The following is a 19,243-nucleotide window of genomic DNA, read 5'->3' on the forward strand; positions in this document are numbered from 1 at the left end:
AATTTCCTAGTTGTTAAGAATTCTATTATTTAAAATTCAAACACTTAAACTAAGAAATCTATATATTTAGATTTAATTTTTATAATTATAAATTCTAAATAAATAAGATAAATTAATAAAAATAAGAAAAATCAACGTCATTAATTACAGTTGGACTTATGAGATGAGATCGACAATTTCTAGATCTAGTATTTTATTAATCATATAATTTTTTTATATTTCTTTCTTTCTTTTTCGATGCTCACTTTCAACCACTGGACGACCGGTAGGCAATTTCTTCATCACCTATATCACTGGTTTTCGCGGTAGTCGTAAATTAAAAGTTGGCGACTACACTTTCACGCGCAATAAGGCATCGGGAAATAAAACCTACTGGTCTTGTGCCCGTGCTGGTATACACAAGTGCAAAGCCAGAGCCGTAACCATCGATGAGGACTTTCGCCACGATGTTGTTCTTAAATGTGGCAAACATAATCACCCGCCGTTTTAAGGAATTTCGGACACCACCACCCATTTGCCATATGACCGTTTTATTAGACACCTAAGTAAAAATATAACTTAATCGTTGCCTCTCTTTTTTTTTCTCTTTATATATTTTTATAATTCTAGATGAAAACAATTGTATTTGATTTATTTTGTTCATTTTTAATAAAGTATTTAAGAACATGTTGCTATAATTCAATGTTGGTGCTAAATTCGGTATTACCCACAAATATATTTCTATTGTAATTAATTTGTATTTAATTTTATTAACATATGTTTTTTTCTTTTGTCTATTGTTTTTTAGTTATCAAGACGGAGAATGACGATTTGCAGTTCATTGTCGGCCAGAGAAATTGTAAGTTATTGTCTTACAAGGGATATAATTTTGTTAAGAATCGTAAAAGCGGTGTCAAAACATACTGGATATGTGCCAAGAAGGTAAGTAGTGTTCAATCTATATTGTAGAATATAATTAAATATTATTAATTGATGACAGCGAAATTAGAGTATAAAACTATCCTACATTTCGATTTAAAAAAAAATGTACTTTCCTGCATTGAATTTTTTTGTGGACTACATTCGTTTTTTATGAGAAAAATTTTCAAGGATTTACAAAGAATCTATTTCCAGGTCAATTCCAGTCATTTATTGGCCAATAAGATTTATTACCACACTCCAGTATCCTTAAAACTAATATTTTTGAAATGCAATAATCTTTCGGTGACAAGACAAATGCAGTGACACAAATCGTTTTGGGATCGTTTTATTTCCACACTCCAGTATCCTTAAAGATTTTATATCAATTGTCATTGAAACAATATATTTAAAAAAATATATTATGAACAATATGAGTACGTCTGTGATAGGAAGTAATAATTTGATCAGAAACAAGAAAAAAAATGGTATCAGTCGGTTTTGCCGACAGATGTATACCCCCAGCCTTGAGTTATGATTATTCAAACCGTTGTCCCTTTATGGAGGAGGTTCCGTAGCAGTTGGCCAATATTGACCAATTCGTATGATGATATAAATATTTTAACGTGCTAGATTTAGACTATATCGACTAGTTCCCATACTTTATATGTGATGTGTGCATTTTTTTGGAAAATGTGGAAATATGCGTTAGGTAGCAGATATAGCGGATCGAAGTATTCTGTTTTCATACTTCATTCAATGCATGTGCAAAACTTGAAGGAAATTTATATCCAATTTTATGCGAAATCATAATTTCCGATAAATTACATATTCATATCAGATATCTGGTTAAGAGATATATTTAGATATAGCAAGTTGTAAGGAATCGCCGATTTGTTTCGCAAGTTATGACAGATATAGGTATAAGAAATTGTGACCCTTTGTAGGTGAGGTATTATAATAAGAGGTTCAAAATTTTGAAACTTTGTGGGCGAGGTACCAGAATGTACCAAATGTGTGTAATTCTAAAACATCAGACACTTACATCACATTCTATAATTTTAACCCTTTGTGGGGAAGGTACTCGATGGAGTGACAGATATTGTCCACTTTTCGCACCTTATCTAGATTTGTTTGAATTGGTCACCTTTGGCCTTCAAATGACCAATGAAACCGTCACACGCTGCCCGAATGTTGCTCTGCGGTATTTTGGCCCATTCCCGGCGAAGCGCTTGCTTGATCGACACTTTGATATTTTTTAGTACCAACCTTGTTTTCCAAAATACTCCAGGCACATTAGTCCAACGGATTGGGATCCGGGGATTTTGAGGTTTTTGGGTGACGCGTGCTGAGTGCGATGGCGCTGATGATGTGTGTATGTTCAAGGTCTGTTGCCAAAACGTTTGCGTGCCCCAGGCTTTAATACGCACTCCAGAATATTTTCGCTACAATATTCGGCATTTATTCTGATGTCACGGTCGATTAATACGAGCGGAGAGCGACCATCGGCTGTTATGGCGGCCCACACCATCACCATGGTCGGTGCTTGAGTTTCGGGTGGCCAACCGAAGGTGCACATTTTCAGCTCACCCCTTTGGCAATTAATCACGATCATTTTGTTTGTTTGCAAACTGCAGGACAACTAATGTTTTCTCATCGGAGAAAACCAAATTCGACAGTTCACCACTTTCGGCCAAGCGAAGCAACTCTTTAGCTCTTTTGAGTCTATTTTCTTTTCGTTGCGGTGTAAGTTCTTGCACTTTTTGGAATTTCATTTTTTTAATATTTGTCGAATGGAATATTGCGATATGTTCAGCCCACGAGCCATTTTTCGGCCACTGCGACGCGGGTTTCGATCAAGTCGTTTCTTTACTTTTCGAACCATTTCTGCTGATGTTGGTGTTTTCTTCCGTCCACTTCCTTGACGTCGGGCTACCCTACCAGTATCACGGTAACACAAAAGATTTATTCACATTTAAATGCTGGAGTGCTCTAACGATAGCCACTTGTAGTTTTCCAGCCAAATATAAAGAAATCACACTATCACGCTTAAATTCCATGACGAATAACTTTTTTCTGGGAAATTCTCACCAAAATGCTTTCGTACGCTTGTAAAGAATATAGAATAATTTCAACAGCTGTCAGATGGGTGGCTCAGAAATGACAGTTTTTTCATCTCACCCTGTATATTTCTCATCCGATTTGTTGTTTTTGTCGTCTGCAGCCGTAATATGCACTCTTCACTGCATCTTTGCTAATTTTTATCAAGATCGGTTCAGATTTGGATATATTGGTCCCATATATATCTTCGTCCGATTGTCACTTTATTTTTCACCAAAAGTGTAATTTTAGCCTAAATGGGATTGAATTTTGCACATACTACCAAATTGAATCTATAAATTTGGTGAAAATTGGTTCAGATATAGCTATAGGTCCCATATATTGTTCGTCTGATTTGTTATATTCACTCCGTAACAACGATATTCGGGAAATATATCAAATGCAGCTCAGAAATAGCTTTGTTACGGTATCCCATCAAACATTTTTATTTAAAATAAACTCAGGACTTTGCGAAAACTTTTGAATTTTAAATTTTTTTAAATGTCTTTGTTTTTATCCTTCTTACTCTTCTTCTCTTTCTAGGGCAGTTTAAAATGCAACGCTCGTGTGGTGACAGACGTTATAAATGGAGTGACACAAATCGTTTTGGAGTCGTGTCCGCATAATCATTCCCAATTGGTGGCACGCAAAAAGCGTAAATCCGCTGCCGTTGCATTGGCCGAAAAGATTGTGAGCATTGGGCTTGAATAGAAGAGTATAATAGAAAGTAGACTTTTTGTTTTTGGTTTAAGTTAACAGATTTTTTTTCAAAGTATTTTTGGAAGAAATAAATAATGAGAATAATTCCAACGAAAATACTTAGTTGAAGTTTTTTGTTGCAATAAAATTATGGTAGTTTTGTGTCATTTTTCTCGCCGTTGTGAAACTTTTATTTACTATTGCATTTTTTTTTAATTTCAGTTGAACGAGCAGTATTAGCGACCGGTCAACGAGGCTGTACCGTTCTCTTGTATAATAATGAAAAATTTGTGAGAAATCGACGTTCCAGTACACGAACATATTGGATTTGTTCGAGAAAGGTAGGCCATCCAGCCAGCGGGAAGTGGCAGCAATCAGTAATTATGTTCTCTTTTCTTACTTACAGGATATTACCATATGTAGGGCTAGAATTGTAACGACTCGCGATGAAAATGGCCATGAAATCATTGTCCAACGTTCATTTGAACATGATCATACACGCAAATTTCCTGTCCGAAAATCGGGCAAAATAAATAAATTGGATGAAAATCAAGCATTGATTTATTCGCCAGATAAGAAAATAAATTTACCCAAAATTAAACTTATGAAGCCCCCTATAGATTAAAACTACACTTAGATCTTCAATTCATACAAATAGAAATTAAATGATTTTTTTTTTAACATTTAAACTAGCAATTATTATTACTATATGTATTTGTAATGCACCCATTAAATAATGTGTGTTGAGTTTGAGTAAAAAATACTACAGCTTTTGTTACCGACTAACATCATCCCATGTTCATCGAGTAATACACCATAAACAAATTAAATATAAATCTAAAAAAAAAAATATTGCTTAATTTATTCTGTGTAACATTATTGCTTTATTTATATATTTATGTGAAACATTTTATGCATTCCTAATAACCGTTTTTCTAATATTTCTATTTCTTTTTGTTATTTTGAATGTTGCAGATTCATTGCGAACCTTTCAGTATAGCGTGGCCAATGTGAAGTTTGAAGTTTCCGCTGAAAACGAATCGTTTCTCCTCAACAATTCCTATTTGAATCGCAACCATTTGCATTTTCAACCACACATGGGTGTGGGACATACAGTAAAGACGGGTTTATCAAAACGAAAGCCAGTATTTCTCAATTCACGTACCTTAGATGATTGGGGCAATATCAAATATTCGGATACCGCACGAGGCAACAAGCTGCTGTTCTTTGAAGGTCATCGTTTCATTAAAAACAACATCTATGGCTCGAATATCTATTGGAAATGTTCAAAATGGCATTCAAACTGTAAGGTCAGGGCCATAACATCCCTGGAAGTACCCTCGAAATGCATCATTAAAGGTGTCCATAATCATCCCCTCATGTTGGAGGATTAAATGAATGGCAGAGATGTAAATTCGAATACTAAAACAAAAAACTAAATTAGTTTACCATGAAATAAAAAAAAACCGAATTATGCCTCAAACATGTTTTGTTTCTGTTTGTCTTTATTTGTTTTTTTCCCATTGTTGTTTGTTGTATGTATGTATTTTGTAATGTAGCTATTAACATTGTTGTTTGTTTTGTTTTTATGTGTTTTGCAGGTTTCCGCATTGATTTCATAGATTCCAAGAAAAATGGTGGCAAGTTATTGGTTATCAATGGTTTTCGGTTCTTCCGCAATAAAAAGCATGGATCTCGTCAGTATTGGAAGTGCAGCAACTACTACAAAGAGAAATGTCCTGCCATTGCAATATATGACGAGATTACGTTGAATTTGCGTTTATGTCACCAGCATCGTCACATATCCAGCAATGACATTGAAATCAAACCCTTTTTAGCCAAAGAACACAATATGATGGGTGAAGCAGCATTGATAGCATTCAAACAATAAATTTGTGTCCAATACTGGTATAATTGTAAACAGTATGTATACATGTGGAATGAAAGCTGTTGTTAACAAAACTTAAAACAGAAACAGGAGAGAATTGTAAAACGGAAGTTTAATTGAATTTCAGAGGACTTCTTAATTATTGTGTAGAATCAATTTATTTTATTTTTTTTTTTTAATTTTACAGGCAAGTGAAATTTTCCTCCTATAGCGTTGACGCATAAAAACTATATATTTTCTGTGTACATAAATTATAATTAAGTAAAATTGAACAAAACATTTTTTATGAAATTCAGCTGCATGTCAAAATTCGAGAGTAAATTTTTCCATTTAGAAATGTAATAATTAAGATTATTTGTATTGTATGAAAAATTCTCATTTTTTTCCAGTCGCGATAATAAGAAAAAATAATTTTTAATGATTTTATCCATAGTTTTTTTTTTTTAAATTAAACATTTAGTTTTCTATACAATTTTTTGCGTTACAATTTCTTAAGTTCTTTGAAATTTTTCCATGTCTGATGTTGTCTCCTTTTTTAAAAAAGTAAAACACCTTTGAAAATCTATTGAAAATATGCCACATGAAGCTGGAATAACTTACCGTGTATTTTTGGAAAAAGATTTCAAATAGACACGCTCAAATGCAAAACAATAAGACATTAGATAAAATGTATATAGTTCATGTATAAAAAATTGTTTTTTTTTTTTTAAACTCTTGTATATAGAGAATTAAGAATTTTTATGTGATTTCTATGAATAAAACCAAATACGAATGAGAAATTATTTACAAAAAAATTATTCCAATAACGAATGATTGCGACCGATTGATATCAATTGTATTTTACTAATTATTGATTTTGTTTCTTTTTTTTCCAATTGATTACTTTTTCAAGGTCTATCCATAGCAGGGAGGGTTAAGGAAATACCACTACCACATGGCCAATACAAGGGTCAACATCCGAAAATCCAATTTTCTGTATCGAAACGTGGTGGCCAACTGTTGTGGCTGGATGGCCTTAAATATTTTCGCAACAACGAGAATCGCACCAACTTCTTTTGGCGCTGTCATTGGTATTATCGTCGCGTGCGCTGTCCCGTATTGATATGCATGAATAAGTTTGATTTAAGCGATTTTCGACAGATTCACAAACACTGTCATGTGAAAACCGTGGCCAAGAAATCGACAAAGAAAAACACGCCCCATGCCGCCATAACGCATTACAAAACTGAATAAATCGATAAAAGATATACTTTTAGCCTTTAGATTTTTTTTGCAAATTAAATAAAACCAACAAAAAATATATTTAAGATGTGTTTATTTCAAAAAGCTAAACTTATGTTTTCAAGTGTCCATTTTACTAATTCATTTATTGTGATTTTTTGTCTCTCCCAAAAACAGTTGTCCTGCCTAATGATGTGGTACCCAATCCCGAAGATGTATTGATATTTTTTACGCAATCCCTTAGAGGTCGTCCCGCCATCATGGCCAACGGTGTGCGTTTTTTGATAATGAGTGAAAATAAAAAGAAAATACTGTGGCGTTGTTCATCCATGGCTACGAAGAAAATCAAGTGTCCAGCTCGTATTACCATGCTCAAGGAGTCACCTCCGAAATTTATTATTAATAAAGCGGAACATGTCCATGCTGAGTTGAAACGCAATAAATATGGCTCAACGAAACATCAAATAAATAGCGTGCCAGCATCCAAAGTCAAAAAATTCGACTTTGATGGTTTGATAAAGGTAATAAATCCTCTGGCCGTGCGCAAGAAGAAGGATGCGCCAAAACAGCAACAACACGATAGGCGACAGTCTCATCATCACGAAATGGAAGAAGATGATGAGGATGAAGTCGACGACGATGAAGATGATGAATATCAGGAGTGAAAGGAATTTTTCCAATAAAGAAAACTATGTGGTTTGTATGCTAAATTACGTACATATGCATATATATACGAAAATATTAATAGTTTGAAATAAAATTTAATTTTTATGTTATTTACTTCCAACAAACTGTTTGAAAAATTAAATACTATATTAATAAATTATTTGGTTTTTGGTTTTCAAATACATATCAAACACATTATATTCTGGGCAGATCAGTGCTAGAACTAATCATTTCCACCATGAACATTTGTGGAACCATGTGGATTCTTTTCAAAGCAAAGCCAACAACTTTAGAATCCACATTCTATTTTGGAAGTCTTAAAAAACAGGCAAATCGGGTAAAGATCTCATCAGGAAAATAGATTTATGTTCAAAGGGTAACCTTTTAAAAGGTATTTCTTTGTGCCTTTTTTATAACTCGAAACAAATGAGTCTGCTGTAAGGTCTTTTTCTGAAAAATTATTTTGGCGATTGGTTGAAATTTATAATGGAAATTGGTATTGACCTTCTTGCATCCGTTCAAAGGTAATTTTACAGACATAAATCTTTGAAAATCTTGAATTTGTATATGTTTTATTTAAACTAATTTAAATAAATATAATCAATCAAAAATACCTACAGACTGTATAACTTGAAACAAAGGAGTCTTTTTAAAGTCTTTTTTCTAGGACATATTTATTTGGCGATTGCTTGAAATTTATAATGTATTAAAGAAGGACATTGGTATTGACCTTCTTTAATTCGTTAAAGGTAATTTTACAGACATAATTGTTTGAAAAATTTAAATTTATTTAAACTTATTTAAATAAATATAATCAATCGATAATCTAATAAAAATATTGTTTTGGTTCCAAAAGAGACCCCAAGACTCTAACTTATGGTACATTTTTTTCAAGGTAATGTGAATTTTTTTTATGTTGTTCAAAAACCTTTTTTTAAAATTAAAAACAAATGACTTTAACTAATTCATAATGTCTCGAATCTTTCTCTTCCCTTTAGATCGACTATTACATAATCATAAATCCATGCAACATCATCATTCCACATTGGATGAAATACAATATGTGACATCGCAAAAGGGTCGTATACAACTGCTGTGTCGAGGATTCTACTATGTAAGAGAAAAGAAAATACGCAACAAAGTCTATTGGCGTTGCACCCAATACACCACCTGGTTTCGTTGCCATGGTCGTTTACATACTGAAAATGGTCGAATTGTTCATAAAAGTTTGCACAATCACAATTCCGCCGAGGAAGGTGAAAAACCAAATATGCGAAAATCCAAAAGCAAAAGACTATTTTTATTACAAAACGCTTCGGCTGGAGAGAGCGACAATGCAGTGAGATTGCCTTCGGTAGCAAATATAACACAAGTTGCTGTTCTACATCGAAATTCACAGGGCCAGAGAATTTAAGCATCTGTAACCAAAATGCCATCATTTAAATATGTATAAAATAAAACAATCCTTGACAGAATTCTTTAACAAAAAGTAATAATTTTTAATTCTTTTTGATAATTTTTTTAACAATATTTATTTCTAAATTTGATTAACCCATTTTTACTAATCCATTTGTTTTGTAATTTTTGTTTACCTCTTTTTGTCTCTTTGCCGCCATGCCACCCACCATTCGCTGCAGATGGAAAGTCAAATATTGCCCTGTTTAGCAATACAAAGAAGAAAAATCGAAAACTCATCATACACGGCTATGCATTTGTGATTGATCGCCAACTGAAGACAAGTACAAATTGGCGCTGTGCCCGCTACAAGAGTGCCCGTTGTAAGGCTCGTGCCACAACCCGCATTGGCAGCAATGGCGTTGAACATTTCTTTTTGCGTAATTCCACCCATACTCATCACACCTAGATCTACGATTCGTTCGATCCGTTGTGTTTTTTGTGTTAAGTACAAATATTTTTTTTGAGTTTATATCTTTCTTGATTTAAAGTAAAATTGAACAAATAATTTAAAATTTATATTAAATGCGTCTTTTTTGACGCTCAACTTAGTTCTGAGATATTTGCTGTAAACAATTTCCTTTGGATTTGAAATGAATTGAAGCGATTATAAAACATTTCTGTCTGTTTTTATTGTTTAAGTCAATTGATATTCTCGATATTATCCATAGTACGTTTACGACATTATTTAACGACAGAGGATAAATAGTCGCTAAGGCCTCTTAAAAGAGACAGTAAAAAGCGAGTATTTAGTGGCAATACCAATATTGCAACCTAACTAAATCTCATTATTCAAATTAAAAAGGAATGTTAAAAATAAGCAATTTCATCCTCGACCTCTCTCAAAATAGAACATTGAGATTTGGTTTCTATACCTTTACATAAGGGTATAGAACAAATTTCAATGGTCCATTTTGCATAACGACAAGGATGAAACGTCTTTTTATTAATAAAATTGTATGCTATTTTTATTACGAATATATACTCTTATTTGATATCTTATCTTTACTTTGTTTAACTATATCCGTAAGATATCCTGTGTCTTGATTGTTCTGGCTATTATGAATCTGCGCTGTAAATTAATACACCACAAAACTTTAAATATTAAGTTCGAAAGTAATACCTACATGGATTTATTATACCTTTGCCTTAACAAATTTGAATACAATATTTGTATATATAGATCGTATTATTATTACTTGCCATATAATGTATAAAACATATTTTAATTTAATTTGAATTCTTAAAAATATATGCGGGCAGTGCAAACTATAACCTATTCATATGGCTAGAGTGGGCATATATCATTTGATACGGCCAAAACGTGTCTCATCGAAATAACAGTTTTAGACCCTCGACTCTTTGGACCAACTTCGTTTCAGACATATGGAGTCGATCTAGCTATGTCCGTCCGTCCGTCTGTTTGTCTGGCTGGTTGGGGCGTACGATAACTCTCGAAGGGAGTATCCGATTTGATCCAAAATTGGTACATCGTAATATTATTGTCAAACTATGAGTTTGGTTAAGGGCAATATCGGTTCACGCCTTCTGGTACCTCCCACACAAAATGTTAAAATCTTCAAAGAAAATAATTTACTGCACAGAAAGAGAAAGGATGATCCGATCCAACTTTGTAAATTCTAATATTTGCATCAGTTCTGGGTCAGGTACCAAGATGGGCTTTATCGGTCCACTCCATCAAGTACATCCCTCGCAAAGGGTCCACATTTTGAATATCCATGAAGCTCATAAAACGCGAAATTAACACCCGATCCCATTCAGACTTGGTACATCTCAATATTTCCATCAACGCAAGATCAGTTTTTAAGATGGTTGAGATTGGACCATTTCTTCTGGTACCTCCCCCACAAAGGGTTAAAGTTTTGAATAACAAAAACGATCATAAAATCCGAAATAAGCATCCGGGTCTCTTCATAATTCACACATCCCATTATTTCTACTAACTCAAGATCTGCTGTGAAGTTGTGATATATCAGTCCACTCCTTCTGGTATCTTCCCCACAAAGGGTCAACATTTTGAATAGCCATGAAACTCATAAAACGCGAATTTAACATCCGATTCTATTTAGACTTGGCACATCTGAATATTTCCATCAACACAAGATCTGTTATAAAGATGGTTGAGATTGGACCATTTCTTCTGGTACATCCTCCACAAAGTGTGAAAATTTTTAATAACCAAAACGATCATAAAATCCGAAATAAGCAGCCGGGTATCTTCATATTTCACATATCCCATTATTTCTACTAATTCAAGATCTGCTGTGAAGATGTGACATATCGCTTTGCTCGTTCAGGTACCTCCCCCCCAATGGGTCATGGATATCCATGAAGCTCATAAAACGCGAAATTAACATCCGATTCCATTTAGACTTGGTACATCTCAATATTTCCATCAACACAAGATCTGTTATAAAGATAGTTGAGATTGGACCATTTCTTCTGGTACCTCCCCCACAAAGAGTTCAAGATTTTGAAAACAAAACGCTCAAAGACATCGAATTAAGTATCCAACTCTATTTAAATTTCACACATTAAAAGATTTTTGCTTGCACAATATCTGTTGCGAAGATGACATTTATCTTCGGACCCCTTCTGGTACCTCATCCAATACTTTTATCTGTCATAACTTGCAAAACAAGTCAGCGATTCTTTAAAACTTGCTATATCTAAATATTTCTCTCAACCAGAAACCTGAGATAAATATGGAATTTATGATTCTTCATAAAATTGGATATAAATATAATTTTCTTGTAATTTTGCCCATATCAATCTTTTTATCTGTATTAGATGGTGTATAAAAATGGAATTCTTCGGTCGGCCTCACGCACATTTTCCAAAAATTATCACATATGTATCTCATATAAAGTGAAGGAAGTTGTCGATATAGTCCAAACCTGGCATGCACAATATTTTTATCATAGTTATATAGGACCGATACGAAATGGACAATATTGACCCATTTCTTCGCAACAATTTGAATAATCATAGCAACAGTCAAAATATTTTTTTCTGGTTTTTAGTTATTTTATTCGACCTTTATTTAAAACTATTTCAAATGTAAGTTTACTAAAATTGAGCTCGAGGTCTTTGTTGTTATTTTAATAATATTTATTTATTAGTTTCGATATTTTTTCATCCGACGGAAGACATAATCAGGAACAATATTTAAACATATAAAAAAATATACAAAATCTCGCCAAGTACCGACGTCGACCTTGTGTTGCTGTCACTATATTTAAATAATAAAACATTGGCTGAGTGTATACTTGTGTCGGAAAGACCGATTGATACTTTGTAACTTGTTTTAAATTCTTTTGAATATTTATTGTCTATCTAACAGTACGTTTATATATATGAGGGTTAACCCACTGGATTTGGATTTAAATTGTCATTTCCATTACTTTTACTTCAAATAAATCCTCTCAAAGTATGTTAACCCTTAAAAAAGTTCTAACGTAAACATGGCATAATGAACTGATATATTTTTCTTTTTTATTTGAAATTTAGGAGATATTTTCTTTGTGCCCGGCCCAAGAGGTAAACTCAAATTAGTTGTCAATGGCTTCACTTATATTAAAAACAAAACAACACACAACAAACTCTATTGGATTTGTGCCGAGACATATAAGAAGGATTGTAAAGCTCGGATCATCATGTCGAGAGATGCTAAAATCGATGCTCTGAAATTCAATGATATGCGCCACAATCATATGCCTCTCATACACTTACGTAAAAGGACACATAATATCAGAAATGAATAAAATATATGACATTGTTCTTATTGAAAATATAGATATAAATTCAAAATATTGTAAATAATTTATTTATGTATTGCTATAGGAAATGACAACGTAATTCGGCGAGTGGAATTATTATAAATTATGTAGTTTATTTTCAATTGTTTTGTATTGTATTGATTTCTGAGAGCATCTGATCTGAGTACGTTTTTTATTCATAACTTTATATTTAAGACAATCTGACTGGGCCCTTGCACCAAATACATATACATACATCTATGAAAAATGTGTTTCTCTTTTGCAGATAATGATAAGCTAATATATTTTAATGTCATGCAATGTTTTGTTAATAATATATAATCATATTTTTATTTCAGAGCAGAGGGATATCATTATAAAGGGTAATGCCTTCGAATGCGATGGGAATGAATTAGACGATAATGCGTCATTGCTATCCGTATTGGCGTACGGCGAAACCAATTCAAAAACTTTAAAACAACATAAGAATCTCAACACTTACAGTTGTTTTCAAAATTTTGAAATTCCATGGCAGAAGGTGTCTCCGCAAATTTTAGATGCACTCAGAAATAAGCAAAGAAATGGAAAATTACTTAACACCTTGTGCAATATTATAGTCGATGATCTACGACTGAGAAGCTCTCAAATACCCATGAGTGTTTATAGGCGTATTGCTCATATGCTGGCCATTAAGTTCCCCGACTCATTTGCCGAAAAGGATGGAGACGGTCGCATTGTGTCGTATACTCCAAGGTCGTTGGCTACGAAAATGAAAAATCGTAATAATTTTTTAAATTCAAATGCAAAGGTAAAAGGAAAATTGTCATTAAAAGTGGCAAATAAAAAAGGCAAGAAAGTGAAAAGCAAAAAAGTTGAATGCAAAAGATAACAATTGGTAATATAATATGACTATCCTAAGAGTTCGGGTGTGCAGATAGCTCAAAATTTCTTTTGAATGATTGCATTGTTGGCCATATTAATCTTCGAAGAATAAACAGTCTCACCAGAAATCCAATTAATGGTAAGCAAAGTTCAAGTTCAAGTAGACTTCAATATTAATTTTGATAATATTTTCACAGATATATCTTACACAAAGGACAAGATAAGGTACAATTGGTATAAATTGTTATCATTAAACAAGTCAAAGACATCTGGCTCTTTGGATGGACCAGCATCTAATTTCGAATCTTATGTTAACATTGGTAGAAAATGGAACCACCATTGTGTTTTTTGTATTGTATTTTTTATTTCGATTTTTTATGTGTATATATTGCTACCATTGTCCTATTAAGTGATAGTAGTTATTGTTTAGTTGAAATTTTTTAATCATATTTAGCCTAAATTTCACAGTTTTATAGTTATGACAATTAAAGGTAATGCATGTTACACACCTCTTTGCTTTACAAAATGCTAATTGAAATTTAAATTAAAAACTAGTATAAATCTAGCCCTGTTTTAACAAGTTTTCAATATATTCTGATGAGAAATGAAAAGTGATTTAATTCCAAATATCTGATTTAGAAAATCCAAAGAACGTCTTTTCAAATTATACGTTAAGCCTTATGGCTAGAGAGAGGGTATATATCATTTGATACGGCCAAAACGTGACTCGTCGAAATAACGGTTTTAGACCCTAGATTTCTTTGGACCAAATCCGTTTCAGGACATTTGGAGCCGATCTAACGATGTCCGTCTCTCTGTCTGTCTAGCTGATGCGCACGATAACTCTATAAGGGAGTATCTGATTTGATCCAAACTTAGTACATCGTAATATTATTGTCAAACTTAGATCGAGTTTGGAGATGGATAATATCGGTCCACTTCTTTTGGTACCTCCCACACAAAATGTAAATATTTTCAAAGAAAGTAATGTACTGCACTGAAAGAGAAAGGATAATCCGGTTTTGCTCCAACTTTGCGGTTTTCGAATTCTATGTCAGGTGCGAAAATTGACAATATCGGTCCACTCCTTCTGGTACCTCCCCCACAAAGGGTCAAATGAATTGAATAATTATAACTTATATAAAATGTGATGTAAGTGTCTGATTATCTTCAAATTAAACACATCACAATACTTTTATTAACCCAAGATCTGGTGTGAAGATGGAGTATATCTGTCCACTCCTTCTGGTACCTCCCCCTCAAGGGTCAGAATTTTGAATATTCATGAAGTTTGTAAAACGAAAATTGTAAAACGAAATTAACAACCGATTCCATTCAGACTTGGAACATCTCAATACTTCCATAAACACAAGATCTTTTATAAAGATGGAATATATCGGTCTGCTCCTTCTTGTACCTCACAAATAAAGGGTGAACATTTTGAATATTCATGAAGCTCACAAAACATGAAATTAACAACCGATTCCATTCAGACTTGACACATCTCAAACACGAGATCTGCTGTGAAGATGGAATATATCGGACCATTTCTTCTGGTACCTCCCCCACAAAGTGTCAAAGTTTTAAAAAACCAAAACGAAAATCCGAAATAAGCATCCGGTCCTCAAATTACACGCTTTTATTAACCAAAATTGAATACTTATATCATTCATAAATTGCGAAGCAAGTCGGCGATTCTCTACATCTTGCTATATCTAAATATTACTCTTAATCAGAAATCTGATATGAATACGTAATTTTTTGGAATTTATGATTTCGCATAAAATGTGATATAAATGTTCGATTTTCTTGTAATTGCCCATGCCAATATTTGTATCTGTTTTAGATGAAGTATAAAAATGAAATACTTCGATCCGCCATAACTGTTACCTCCCGCATATTTGCACATTCCAAAACTCAAATAAAGTGAAAGAAATAACCAATATAGTCCAACCCTGGTACGTCCCAATATTTATGTCATATTAATTTAGGTCCGATACGAAATTCCTTCGGAACCTGCTCTATAGAGTGCCAACAATTACAATAATCATACTTGAAGTTAAAATATATTTAAATAATCGAACATTGGCTGAGGGTATACTTCAGTCGGCAATACCGACTGATAATTTTTCACTTATTTTTATTAATTATTTTTTTTCTAGATTATGGTTAGCAATATAAAATTTTTGATATGATTTATGAATAATATTTCGTCATCATTATTTGTTTTTGGTATTGGACTTTTGGTATCATTTTTTTAAGAATAAATCAATTATTAAGCCATTGAAACCGAGCTTTGTGTTTAAGTGTTTCAATCGCTTTGCCATTGCATTATTTGATTTACTTTAAAATTGACGCTTTTTTCAAAGCATTGCATGTATAATTTTCATCTTGTGTGATTTATTCCAGATTTGGCCATCAGTAACTCCTTCACTCATATTGCGTGTTTACAAGCCATGTGTATTTTTGCGTATTTTTGGTGTGTCCCTTGTTTTCAGGTTCGGAAATGAGCTGTACATAAACTAATGTACAAAAGAATTTTTGGAATTTTGAAGTTTTTTGTTCGGTAGAATATTTTCCTTAAAAAAGTTGCAGATACACTGAATATTTAATTTTGATCAATTTTGAAAGTTTTTGTAATGTTACCTTTAATTTAGCATTTCAAATTTTCAGGTGGTTGAAAATTATTTCGTGAAAATATATCCTTTCAATACAGATTTGAACATCGCCCTTATTATATTCTACAATAATCCGTAACTCTTTTTTAATTTGCATTAAATAATTTTCTTTTATGTGTTGGTGCAAGTTGCAGTAACATTTCTTATATTAAAAAAAAATAATTAAATAACCAAAAAAAAAAAAAACAAATAATTTAAACGTTATACCAAATATTAAAAATAAAAAAATGAAAAACTAATGTTGTTTTTGTTCGTGTTTTTTTGGTAATTCTCTGCATACAAATACCTGAAGCTATCTTTTACTAATCTTCCTTCATGACTTTTCTCTTTCTATTGACAGACTTGGAAACGTTGGCTCGAAAATCGGGTATTACCATTACACGTGGAAGCAAAGGCAAACCGAAACTTATGCTGGCAGGATTCGCATACTTTCGCAATAATGTTAAAGGCTCCAAAACCTACTGGCTGTGTGGTATGAATCGGGCATTACGTTGTAAAGCACGCTTAATTACCTGCTCCAATAGCGGAGAGCTGGTCATAAAAAATCAAGAGCATAATCACACACCGAGTGTGAAACAGGAATATGATGAATGACAAAGAATAAAATAAATACAACAATTTAATTTCAATAAATTATAACAATTTGCAAAACACACATACGGGAATTGTTTTTATTTATCTTTTTTGTGTGTGAGTGTATTTTTTAGTTATTCGATCTTTTGATTTTTATTGTTTTTTCTCAATCATTTTGATGTTTTTTTTTTATTTGCAGATTTATTCGTTCTCAAATATGTCACGAATCATGAACTTTTCGGCTCTATCCAGTATGTCAAGGGTCAGCGTGGTTCTCGCAAAATGGTCTGCGGTGGATTTTCGTATATATGTGCCAAAATTAAAAAGGGCCGTAAATATTGGGTTTGTGCCAAACAACGTAGCCGCAATTGTAAGGCACGAATTATCACCGATTTGCATGAGTTCGAATTCTATACTCGCAATCTATCCCATAACCATGATGCGGATAACAATGTATGGAAAAACGCCGCGGATCAGTTCGATTCGAAAATAATGGATTTTGTCGGCCTGGAGAGGTTATAATTATACTAAAAATGCTAATGTTATTTCCTAAGAAGAGCACATAAATATGTATGAAAATCTATTTAAAATTGTTCAACATAAAAATATAAATATTATTTTTTACTCAGCAATTTATTTGCTGCGGGCTTCGAACGTATCCTTTGTAAACCTAGAAATTACATTTCATTTATTTATCATACAGCGAAATATAAAGAAGTCCACAGGGCCATAACTATCCAGCTTCAAACTCCCAATTTACAACAAAGCAATAATTTATAAAAAAACAACAGACTTTAAACTAATAATTTATCTTAAGAATTTAATAAAACCCGAAAACTACAACTGCGATTCAGCATCTCCAACTAAACAAAAATCTAGTATGGCAATGAGAAAGTGCAGCAGAATCAAGTAAAACAAAAAATAACTATTTTATTATTCGCTAAAGAGAGTATAAGTAGTAACTTGCAGCATAACACCCTATAATTCATTTTGAATAATTCTAACTCTTATAAAATGTGATGTCAGAGTCCGATTGTCTTCAAATTACACAAAGCACAATAGTTTTATTAACCCATGGTTTGATCTGAAGATGGAATATATCGGTTCACTCCCTCTGGTACCTCACGAACAAATGGTCAACTTTTTGAGTACTCATGAAGTTCATAAAACACGAAAGAAACATCCGATTCCATTCACATTTGGCACATCCCAATATTTTCATCAACACAAGATCTGCTATAAATATGGTAGAGATCGGACCATTCCTTCTTGTACCTCACCCCCAAAGGGTCAAAGTTTTGTATAACCTAAGCGATCATAAAATCCGAAATAAGAATCCGGTTCTCTTCAAATTAAATACATCGCATTATTTTTATGAATCCAATGCCTGGTGTGAAGATGGGATATATCGGTCTACTCCTTCTGGTACCTCCCCCACAAAGGTCAACCTTTTGAGTACCCATGAAGTCCATAAAACGCGAAATTAACAACCAATTCCATTTAGACTTGGTACATCTCAATATTTCCATCAATACAAGATCTTTAATAAAGATGGTAGAGATCGAGCCGTTTTTCCTGGTACCTCCCCCACAAAGGGCCAAAGTTTTGAATAACAAAAACGTTCATAAAATACTAAATAAGCATCCGGTTCTTTTTAAATTACACACATCACAATATTTTTATTAACCCAAAGTCCGGTGTGAAGAATAGATATAACGGTCCACTGCTTCGGAACCTCCCCCATAAGGGGTCAACAGTTTGAATAAACATAACTCAAGGCTGGGGGTATACATCTGTCGGCAAAACTGCCTGTAACTATTCGAAATACTCATGTTAGACCCTACAAAGTATATATATTCTTGATCAGCGTATAATTCTAAGTCTGTCTGTGTTTAATCATTCAGTACCTACTAATAATTGTTAACTTTAACCACGTTTTCCAATTTCCATTTTGTAGTCTGTTCCAGACCCTGCAAGAGTGAAGTCATTTGGCATTTTTTTCGGTATCGTAAATGAAAAATAGGTTATAGTAGCAAATTTTTTCATATTCTTGGAGTTCTGGAACAGAGCAAAAGATAAAAACTTCTGTATCAGGAAATTGACTATGTAGGTTCTTATTTTGGAATAGCCTCTATATAATAGTACAACTGATTTCATTGGCAAAAATGAAGAAGTGATAGTGCTACTTCATCCGTTCAGATTTATTATACTACATCAATTATTACAAATTACATCAAAATTCCTAAACCCCTCCAATGTTGTCCAGTCGGATAATGTGCAACCAAAAATTTCTGCAACATTTGGTTTCTCCAATGATGAGTTAACCTCGATTACAAATCACAAAGCAAATATATGCCAATGTTGCAAAAAAAGGTGGGAATGAGAACACTTTATAGATTTGCCAT

At 33.0% G+C, this 19,243-nt stretch overlaps 1 protein-coding gene across 14 annotated transcripts in view; it reads left to right on the forward strand.

The window, feature by feature from the left end:
• Nucleotides 1-17,463, forward strand: part of LOC101896750 (modifier of mdg4) — a 56,893-nt gene extending 39,430 nt beyond the window's left edge. The window contains exons 5-8 of one of the 14 annotated variants that reach the window (XM_005180496.4): nucleotides 788-921; nucleotides 3,541-3,687; nucleotides 3,919-4,037; nucleotides 4,103-4,332. In XM_005180496.4, coding sequence (XP_005180553.1) covers nucleotides 788-921; nucleotides 3,541-3,687; nucleotides 3,919-3,936 — 299 coding nt within the window. In that variant the 3' untranslated portion in view covers nucleotides 3,937-4,037; nucleotides 4,103-4,332. Of the gene's footprint in view, nucleotides 1-269; nucleotides 678-787; nucleotides 922-3,540; nucleotides 3,688-3,918; nucleotides 4,038-4,102; nucleotides 4,333-4,671; nucleotides 5,180-5,297; nucleotides 6,364-6,476; nucleotides 6,832-6,982; nucleotides 7,629-8,469; nucleotides 8,961-9,108; nucleotides 9,542-12,457; nucleotides 12,727-13,064; nucleotides 13,610-16,605; nucleotides 16,921-17,037 lie in introns of those variants that run through there. The other 13 variants (XM_059125501.1, XM_011292963.3, XM_059125499.1 and 10 more) reach the window with 13 other exon arrangements.
• The last annotated feature ends 1,780 nt before the right edge of the window (nucleotides 17,464-19,243 follow it).

This window comes from Musca domestica, unplaced genomic scaffold, assembly GCF_030504385.1.
Source record: "Musca domestica strain aabys unplaced genomic scaffold, Musca_domestica.polishedcontigs.V.1.1 33, whole genome shotgun sequence".
Lineage (NCBI taxonomy): Eukaryota > Metazoa > Arthropoda > Insecta > Diptera > Muscidae > Musca > Musca domestica.